This window comes from Asparagus officinalis, chromosome 2 (assembly GCF_001876935.1).
Source record: "Asparagus officinalis chromosome 2, Aspof.V1, whole genome shotgun sequence".
NCBI lineage: Eukaryota > Viridiplantae > Streptophyta > Magnoliopsida > Asparagales > Asparagaceae > Asparagus > Asparagus officinalis.
The window spans coordinates 50,546,324-50,557,170 of record NC_033795.1 but is presented as its reverse complement, the minus strand read 5'-3'; the positions used below and the strand labels follow the sequence as shown (position 1 = coordinate 50,557,170).

The 10,847-nt window shown below is 43.0% G+C and overlaps 1 protein-coding gene across 1 annotated transcript; it reads right to left on the bottom strand.

Moving 5' to 3' along the window:
* On the bottom strand, positions 10,203–10,538 carry LOC109831162 (dehydration-responsive element-binding protein 1F-like). Its single transcript, XM_020398501.1, has one exon. The coding sequence runs from the start codon at positions 10,536–10,538 to the stop codon at positions 10,203–10,205; it is 336 nt and encodes a 111-aa protein (XP_020254090.1).

The window sequence follows — 10,847 nt, the reverse complement described above, 5'->3', positions numbered from 1 at the left end:
ACAGTAAAAAAAAACAAGAACAAAAAAAATCTGAAGAAAAACAAAAGTGCACAGCCTCCACCAAAATAAATTATCTTCCCTTACATGCTCTTCAACATGTCTAGCCATTAGCCAACATCCTCTTCAACATGTCTAGCCAACAACAAAGAAAATGGAAAAAGCAAAGGATAATTTAGAAAAAAAAAATCCTTCATCCCATTGCCTTCGTCCAACAAAAGAAAAAAAAATCAACAACAAAGAGATCAACATTCAAGGCATCGTACTCACCCGAGGCACCGTCTTTACCTCGAGCCACCATGCTCAACCCTCAGGGCATCGTCCTCACCCAAAATCGACGTATTTCTTTTCATAATTTTTTTATTTGAAACCGATGTGAATCTTTGCATGAACTCAACATGAATTTTTGCATAAATTCGATGGATTAAACAAATAAAAAAAATAAAAATGGATTTTTTTTTGCATGAATTCACATGCAACAAAAATGATAAAAAAAGAAAAGTACAAAAAAAACGTTAGCCGGAGGTTTCGATTTGAGCACATCACCGCTTATAACTTGCAAAGGGCACTGAAACTAGAGCAATGAAAAATCCAGGAGATAAAACCACAAAGAAAAATTCAAGGAGATAAAACCACAAAAGATAAGACGTCTGAGTTTGAATTTGGTTCTATCAATATGTAAGCAACAAACTTAATCCCTACAAACCCTAAACAATAGATGATGCCTATCTTATATATACCCAACTCTACCAGCAAAAATAAGGGAGAAGAAAACTCATGCCACAAATTCCTTCTTGAGGATCCATGCCAAAAAGAAATCCACTAATCCCACCTTCTTCCCTTGGCCACCTGAAAAAGGAGAGTTGGGTATTTCTCTATTGGGATTGTGTCTTTGATTCTTTGTAGAACTTCATAAGAATAAAATAGAGTTAGAGATCTATCATGATTAGGAGTTTGAGTTCCATCATGATTAGGAGTTTGAATTTCATTCTAATTAGAAAGTTAGGCTAGAGATAGGGTTTTGGTTTCTCTATATATATTCTTCTATTATTAGAGAGAAAAAAAGAGAGTAGAGAGAAGATGTAGTAGAGAGAGAGCCAATATTCTTGTAATCTAGGGTTAGCAGAGGACGTAGCCTGATTCAAGAATATTATACGAGAGGCGAGAGTTTCGTGATCTTTATCCGTGCAAAAGATTACAAGGAGTGGGCTTTGGAGAGAATATGAGAGTTGATTATGTATGTGAGGTTGAGATTGAGAGACGAGAGTTGAGTGATTCTTCTTATAGTTCTCCCTGATATATAGTAAATTTCTCGTATTGTTGCCCTGTGGACGTAGGTCAAAGTTGGTTGACCGAACCACGTAAATCCCGGTGTTCTTTTTTCTTAATTGCGGTCGTTTTATATCTTGTTGATAGTGGGTTAGCTTCGGAGTTGCGCATATTATAGTAGGCAGGGAGAGTGAAATTCCCCAACAAGTGGTATCAAAGCGATTGTGATGAATTCGGGAGCAAATTCGCAAGATAGAAAACGACGTCGTGCAAGATTGAAGATCAGCGTTACAAGAATCAAGATAAAAAGAAAAAGAAAAAGAAAAAAATTTGTAGAACTGACACACTGTAGCGGACGAGGACCGTAGCTGGATACTGTAGCAGGAGCACTGTAGTGACACTGAGGGTACTGTTTACATAGATCCAACGGTTGAGATTGATTTGTCTTTTGATCGAGGACTTGGAGGCGGATTTTGGTGATCCGGGAGTTGTTCCTAGGGTTTTTTGATGTGCTGAGTTCATTTTTGGTGTTAGTTTTATCAAATTCAATCTCTACAGTGACTAATTTGAATTTTTATTGTGGTTAGAGAATGATGACTTCTTCGGGTCTGAAGTTCAATATTCCGCTATTCAACATCAAGACAAATCTGATGATAGATAGAGCAAATGAGTATGCGACAGATGAGACTGGCATAGAGAATCAGATGTGATTATAGCAGTAGAGTTGTCAGTATATAATTATTCAAACCCATCACGGGAGCAGTAGTTGGTTGGTGTGTAGACTCAAGAAGGACAGTGCGAGATTAGGTGTGTAGGTGTCAAAAAATGCTTACGGACATCCAAATACTGCTCAAGGCAAAAAGAAGACGATAAACGTCATTTTTTTAGTCAGAGGGGATCATCCAAAGGAAGCAAAATAACATAGAAGAATAATGTACACATCAACGACAAAATACACCGACAGACAGCCCATGGTGGCGCGCCTAAGGCGCGGCAGTCCAAGATGGCGCGCCTAAGGGGCGACAGCACATGGTGGTGGCGTGCCTATGGCGTGTCAGTCCATAGTGGCGCGCCTATGGCGCGTCAGTCCATGGTGACGCGCAAACTACAGGGAGCTGCCGTGACGGTTAAAAAGCAGTTATACAATGATTTTCAAGGTCCACGTGGCGGCATATCAGAAAAAGAACGTGTGCTGACGTGGACAAGCAGTTAAACCACGAAAAAAATGGTTAAAATTCGTGGGAGGATAGTTTCAAACACGATGGGAACGTGGCTGTAACGGCCTCTTTGGCCGCGCTAGTCCACACTGGCGCGCCAATAGCCGCGGCAGTGTGGACTAACGCGCCCAAAGAGCATCCAATTGGTCAGTTATTTCACCTTCATTTCCACTGTTGTACACTCCCATCCCTATAAATACCTCCCTAGACTCGAAACAAAGCAGAAGAGGGTAGATTGGAGCATAGAGACTTGGGCTTTTGATAATTTTGAGGAAGAGAGAAAGAGTTTTCACCTTTCATAAACAACGTTTGGTGATTCTTAGAGATCTAAGCTAAGACTTGATCTTTGGAAGAGTGAACATCTTACATCGATAAGATATTCGCTTTAAATTCTTACTTCGATAAACGAAGGAAGAATCTCTAAACACTTTCACAATCTGTGATTTGGTGGTCCACGAGTCAAAGCACTCCCGGCACAGGCAAAGTCCCACAAAACAAGAGTCGATAAACGATTTCTGTGTTATTTTCCAAGAGAGTTGTAATTTGCTTATTTTTCATTGTAATTCTCTGTAAACGATTTAAGTTTTAATGGAATCGACAATGAAAACAACTTTCGACGAAAACAAACTGGCGACCACAGTGGGAGCCAACGGTCTCGCTGCCGAGGCCGTAGTGTCGCAGCCGATCAAGATTGTGATCAACGAAGAGATCGAATATGAGTTCGATCAGGCAAAATTCGAGGAGTACTTGTCGTCCTCAAAACCTTCCTCGCCTCGTAAGTATAGGAAGGTTTCATCTTCCAAGAAAGCTATCCAGTCTTCAACTTCAGTGAAGTCTACATGTGAAGACTCTCACCCAATTGTTGTTAAGGACTCTGTTTGCAACATATCTGCTCCTAATGACTCTTCACTAGTTAAGGCGTCATCGAATCAAAACTTACCAGTGCTGACGAAGAGAGCCCGTCAGAGACAATGTCAGTGCCGTGCTCGTCAATTGGCTAAGGCCTTACAACAAACCGACGGGGTCCATTACTATGCGGACCTAGAGTCGAGGAAGCATAAAATGGTCCAGTTGCCTCAACGACAAACTAATCACATTTCTGCACAGCTTACGACGGAGGAATGGACTCTCGTCAAAAGAGCCCGTTCAACCCTTAAAGAACGTATACAAAAGCGTCAGATGAAGGCCGTTCATGCCCGTGTCCTTCGTCAACAGACACAAGGAATGAAGGAAGAAATGGTGTTTGAAAAGTCACCAAAAAACTGTAAAGTTTGGGTTCCCAAAACTAAAGATACTCAAGAGATACGGAGGAAAAGTTCAATCTCTAATCGCGACAGCTCATACTGCCGCGGCAAAGCATTCAACCGCGGCAGCTCATACTGTCGCGGCAAAGTGACACTTCTTCAAACCGCGACACTCATCCTTGCCGTGGTCAAGAGAAGGTCAACGAGACCTCTTCTTTAACTCCATCAGCATCCGCTCCTGGCCCAACTACTACGACTATGTCTGCTGCATCACCAGTGAAGCATTGGGTCAGTCCTGACCTGTCGAAATTTAAAGCCACGACAGCGGATCTCCTCAGTTTGTCACCTGACAACCGGGGCAAAGCTCCAATCAAAGAGCACTCGAACCCAGCAAATAAACCCTTAGTGGTTTCCTACGCAGGGGGTCGTAAATATCCGCCTGTTAGAACTGAACAAGTCCGAAATAAGAAAATACCAATTCACTCTCACTTAGGACTTGTGAAGACTCCATGCCCGCAAGGGGGTGGATTTAAGAATTCAACATTGGATCGCCCAGAGGCGACAACTAGTCGTCCTGTGCATGTTAACAAGGTTCAAAAGCAAAGGATTTGTTGCTCAAATCACAATAATGATGAGCTGTACTATCAAAATAACAAATCACGAAAAAGAATTACCCGAGAAGATGAGCCTCATTACGTCTGCGAGAGACTCATTAAGGCAGTGTTGACAGAATGCGGTTGCTCCGAAGCTAGGCCGACAAGAGTCTCCGTATTTCAAAGACTTTCCACTGAAGCGTCAAAACCCAAAATGAGGCGTTTCAACAAGAAGAAACCTGCAATTCGACAAGATGAGTTCCCTGAGGTCACTATTAATATGACCGGCAGGGGAAAGCAACAATTAGTCAACCCTGACCCTGATTTCTCTCCGGGAGGGAGAGTTGAGCAGGGTCTCTCTCAAAGAATGTCGCGGTTACAACGAAGAGCCAACCGACGTCGAGACTATAAGAGAATGCACGAAGGGTTATCTTCAGATAAAGAACTGTCAGATACTTGTTCTGCCGTCGCATCGGACGATACCGCATCCAGTATTGGGTAAATCAGAGAATCATTTACAATCACATCGGATCAACTAGCTCAGATACTACAGGAAGCGTTAGCTAAACAACGCGAGGAAATTAGAGCTAAAATCAAAACCGAGATGGAGTTGACAATGCAGCAGATGCGAGATTTGCAAGCTCAACATCAACCAGAATCGAGCCAAAAGGCGGAATCCAGCAAGCGTAACGTTATACCTGTATGTATAACTGAGGTCAAAAATGAAGAAGATGAGACTATCTTTGCTGATCCTCCTCTTGATAAGGACAATTCCGGAAACGGTCCGACTAAATCATCCACTCAACCTCCTCAAATCTACTTGAAGAAGAGTGAGGAAGAGGACAAGAAGATGCAGGATCTTGAGAGCAAAGTCAATGCTCTGATGACGGCCCAAGAAGTGAAGAAAACGGGCATTCCATACCCGTACCCGAGGGAGTGGGATCTAATTCCTTATCCCCCAAAATTTAATTTGATTAACTTTACTCCTTTTGATGGCAGGGGTTCACCCACTCAACACTTGATCTATTTCAAGTCGCATCTTGGCGCAATACCTGAAAACGAAGCCTTGATGGTCCGATCATTCGTAGGAACCCTTCGTGGGCCTGCCTTCGATTGGTACCGACGTCTTAAACCCGGGAGCATCACTAGCTGGGAAGATATGGAAGGATTGTTCCTCACCAATTTCTTCGACGATGACACTGAGGTCTCTATTGGCACCTTGTTGGACGAGAAGCAGAAAGATGGGGAGTAGGTTGATGTCTTCGTCAAACGATTCCGGAACAAAGCGATAAACTGCCGAGATCCACTCACAGAAGAATTCATCCTACAGACATGTCATAATAACTTGTCGTTAGATGTACTAGAAGTAATGGGGGTTGTGCCCTCTAAAACTTGGAAAGAGTTGAAAGTGAGAGGTGAGCAAGCTGAACGCTTTCTCAAGAGAAAGAATTTGGAGAGGGGTCAACCACCAATTAATCCTCAAAAACAAAATTTTAACCCTCGAGGCAGAGGGAGAGGATCCGCAGCTGCTGTTGATGCTCATCAAACATCACAACAGCCGCAACAACAACCGCAACAGTCATCTTTCCAATTAGTACCGAATCAGAATCAACAACCTCCGAGGCAACCTAAGACTTCAGAGCCCAGATTCCCGAAGGAATATTCTTTTAAGGATGATGAAGTTCCGTCCGAGGCAACCTAAGACTTCAGAGCCCAGATTCCCGAAGGAATATTCTTTTAAGGATGATGAAGTTCCGGTCATCTTCAAATATCTGTTAGATAACAATAAGATCAAACTTCCACCAGTCACAAACCAAGAAGAAGCGAAGAAGACTAACAACTCGAAGTATTGTGCATATCACAGAAGGGTCCACCACCCCACTAAGGCGTGTTATGTCTTAAAAGACAAAATACAAACCTTAATCGATATTGGTATCGTGACGCCGAAACCAAAAGAAAAGAAAGTAGGTGCAAATGCAGTGTCTATCAGCTTCGGATCAGTTCCTTTATCTTAGTTTCAAGCCGAACCAATATCCAAGGTTAAAGTGCAAACCATCAACGATGACCCTCATGGATAGCGCCAAAAAGGACTTGTGTTACACACGACCCCCAACGGCAAAATCCTTTGGGTTCATCCGGATTTGCTTGAAGATGAGTAGTGGACAACATCCACGTCGAAGAAGAAGTTAAAAGGCAAGGGAAAAGAGAAGTCCTGTTACAGAGCCTCGGCAATTCCTGAGAAGAATGATGAAGAGATCTCAGCTTTACCACTCTCTGAAGGAGAGTAGGAAGTTTTCGCTACTAGAAGTGGAAACAAATACAGTTTCAACTACCCAAGCGCATCCGAGCAATTAGCCGAGCAGGGGGTAGTGAAAGTGGTACCTACTAAGACTTTGACAGAGCTGGGGGTGATTACAAGTCCACCCGTAGCAACCGAAAAGCCTCAAAGAGTTGATAAGCTAAAGGAGAAGGAACCTCAACACAAAGAGGTTCAAATTCTGAGGCAGTCTCGTTTCAATCGACCGATTGGACGAGACAAACCGGAAAGCTCGAACACTCCATACCGTTTCGACGTCATGGCTCAGCTAGCCAATATCCCAGCAAGAATTACGCTATACGAATTACTGAGCCTTTCAAAGGATACCAGAGAAGCTTTGTAAGAAGCATTAGCTGATTCTGAGGTATTTCTTACCCAGATTAAGCCGATTTCCGAGGAGTCAGGGTCATCGATTCAAAATTACAATCTGGCAGCCACGAAATTTCCTTACATCGCTTTCACCAAAGAAGATATGCAAGTCAAGAATTCGAAACATGATAAGCCTCTATATTTCATCGGATATATTGGCTCGAGCGTTGTCAACCGGATCCAAGTTGATCCGGGTTCCGCTGTTAGCATCATGCCACTTCGGCTGATGTACCACCTCGGAATCCCCGCCAACAAGCTAGCCTCTATAGGAACCGTTATCTACGGGTTTAATACAAGTGGGTCAAGGCCGTTGGAAAAAATCCGAGTGAAGTGTCAACTTGGAGACTTAAAGTCTGAAGTCACGTGCTATGTGATTGATGCAGAGACTTCCTATAACTTACTGTTTGGTCGCCCATGGATTCACAGTAACCTTGTAGTTCCCTCCACCCTCTATCAGTGTCTGAAATATGTCGACACTAACAACGAGGTTAAGACGGTGGTCGCGGATAAGCAACCGTTTAAGGGGTTAGAAAATTATTTTACTAATTCCCTTCTTTATGGTGCTGAATCCGATACCGAACCATCAGCCCATGGTACGGACAACAGAGAAGAAGCTGATACCGAAGCTGGGCTCGATTATAGTGAAGGTCTTGTGCTAAATGACATTGAACCTCTTGTAATCGATCTTGATGGTGGTAATTCGTCGGATGAGAGTTGTAACTGGCAACTTGCCGATGAAATAATAAATGATGATTTAAAGTACTCGCATTGTCTCGATAATGTAATGCATGAATTGTATGACGACCCTAATCTACACATGCTACTTCGTTCGTCTTGTACGACAACGAAACACATCCAAAGTTCATTCGGAACAACTATGATACTACTCGCAAAGACGAGGGGGTGAAAAAGAAATAGTTTTTGGAAAAGGGGAACCATCCCCTACTCCAGATCTTTTCTTGAACATTAATTCGGATGAAGAAGAACCCGGGCGATATTTCTCTCGGTATAGTTCACAAGCAAACGGCTACATGAGGAGGCAAGGCTATGACCTCTCGCTCGGTGAAGGTCTTCATTTTGGTCAATGTGTCAGGGTTCCACCCCGTCCTACCTACGTACCAAAAGGAAAATCGGATAATTATTACAGTCATAAAAGGGGTCTAGGTTATGCTTCATCATCTGATAATGAATATTGTCAATAGATCATTAGCCAACTAATAAATAAGAGTGGGCATTCATCCGATGCTTCAACCTGGGATTCTGATGTGAGCATTGGGGAGAGGTTCAAAACTCTAATGTCAAACATGGCAACAGTTGATCCTTCCACAATAGAAGAAGATGATCAGTTGCCCACTTGGGAAGATCCCTAGATGCATTACATGAATATCCAATACGGCGATCGATTTGAGCAAAGAGAACCTCCTACAGAGGATAAAGTAGTCCAAGTTAATATGGGCGACGAAATTAATCCGAAACCTATATTTATTAGTGGTGACCTTCCACCGGATGAGAAAGAAGAATTAATCGCCCTCATTAGAGAGTATATCGACGTTTTCGCTTGGAATTACGAAGATATGCTGGGACTCGATCCAAATGTAGCAATGCACAGCCTTAACATTAAACTGGATGTTAAACCTATTCAGCAACAACAAAGACGGTTTCGTCCACAAATTATGGAGGCAATATAAATTGAAGTCAAGAAACTGATTGATTCAGGTTTTGTCAGAGAAGAACAACGTCCTGAATGGTTGGCCAATATCGTTCCAGTCCTTAAAAAGAACGGAAAGATCAGAATCTGTATTAACTTTAGAGATCTGAATACAGCTTGTCCTAAAGATGATTTTCCTCTACCAATCACAGATGTCATTATTAACAACACATGCGGGTTCAAGAGAATGTCATTTATGGATGGATTTTCTGGATATAATCAAATCAAGATGCACCCGGACGATGAAAAGCATACATCATTTAGAACACCCATTGGTGTCTTTTGTTATACTATTATGCCTTTCGGTTTGAAGAACGCCGGTGCTACGTACCAACGAGCAATGACGAAAATCTTTCAAGAACACATTCGGAAGACCGTTGAATGCTACGTTGATGACCTGGTCGTTAAGAGCCGTGATAAAAGCGACCACATTAACGATCTGAGGACAATGTTCAATCTTATGAGGACTCATCAGTTAAAGATGAACCCGACTAAATCATTCCTAGGGATGTCCAGTGGTAAATTTCTTGGGTTCGTCGTCACCACAAAAGGTATTCATATTGATCCTGATAAGGTGAAGGCGATACATGAATTACAACCCCCGGGAAATCTTAAAGAACTCAGAGGGTTATAAGGTCGATTGGCATATATCCGTCGGTTTATATCAAATCTATCCGGAAAATGTCAACCGTTCTCTAAACTTACAAAGAAAGGCGTGTCGTTCATTTGGGATGAAGCATGTCAAAAGGCGTTCGAAGATATTAAAGCATATCTAGCGAATCCACCTATTCTCGTTGCACCGAAATCAGGCAGACCGTTTTTTATTTATGCCAAAGCGACGAGCCATTCGTTAAGTGCATTACTCGCACAAGACGACGATAACGGTCACGAACAAGCTGTGTATTATCTGAGTCGTACATTGGTAGGAGCTGAATCTCGTTATCCGATGATTGAGAAAGAATGCCTCGCCCTAGTATTTGCAATCCAGAAAATGCGACATTATTTAGTTGGACAGACAATTTATGTCATTTCCAACATAAACCCAATCCGAGTATTTATGACCCAACCGGCCTCCATGAACTAGCGTTTAGCTAGGTGGGCTTTACTCTTATCGCAATATCACTAGTAGAAAATCACGTATTCTAGACGAAATATTCTAGACGGAATTTTTTCCGTCTAGAATATATTAAACTAGACGAAAATTTTCCGTCTAGAATATTCCGTCTAGAATAAAACATTCTAGACGGAAAATTCCGTCTAGAATAGTATTCTAGACGGTTCCTTTATTTTTTATTTTTTTTAAAATAACCAAATATTCTAGACAGAAATTTCCGTCTAGAATAGTATCCTAGATGGAAATTTCCGTCTAGAATACACTGACCAATTTTTTTAAAAAAAATTCACCAAATAAACCCGCGAATGCCCTCCTTTCCCCCCTAAAACGAATAATTCATCCCCAAATTTATTTTCATTTCAGGAACCCCCCTCCTACTCCTCCCTCTCCCTCTCCCCCATCTCCGGCGGCGTCAGCATCAACCCCTCCGCCATCTCCTTCAGCAACCCCGACATATTAAACAGCGCCTCCTCGTCCACGAACACCGCTGGCGGCGGCCGCGACGACAATGTCGACGGAGAAGGCATCGGTTGCCTCGGCGAAGACACCACTGGCCTGAACCTCTCCGCCGCCTCCGACGCAACACGCCGTATCTCCTCCGCGCTGCTCGACGCCACACGCGGCAGCATCCACGCGGAGTCTTCGAAGTTGAGCGGGGCCGACTTCCCTCTCAAAGCGATTGCCGCCACGTCGTGGGCTCTGGCGGCCATCTCGGGGGTCGGATAGGTGCCCAGCCATATCCTGGTCTTCTTGTTCGGCTCCCGAACTTCGCACACCCATTTCCCGCCATTGCGCTCACTGACGCCTCGGTACACAGGGCTGCGGGTTTCTAGCTGTGGCTGTAAGTTTTACTTGACTACGCTGTCAAATGTTGAATGTTGAATTCTAGCCATGCTGGAGTTATGTGTTAAATTGAGAAATGCTGACGACTGATTTGTTAAAATGCTGTGTGAGTTTATCTATAATGAAATCTGATCTTTACTTTTTTTTGGATTTATGTTTGTCGAAGTGGCCTCTAC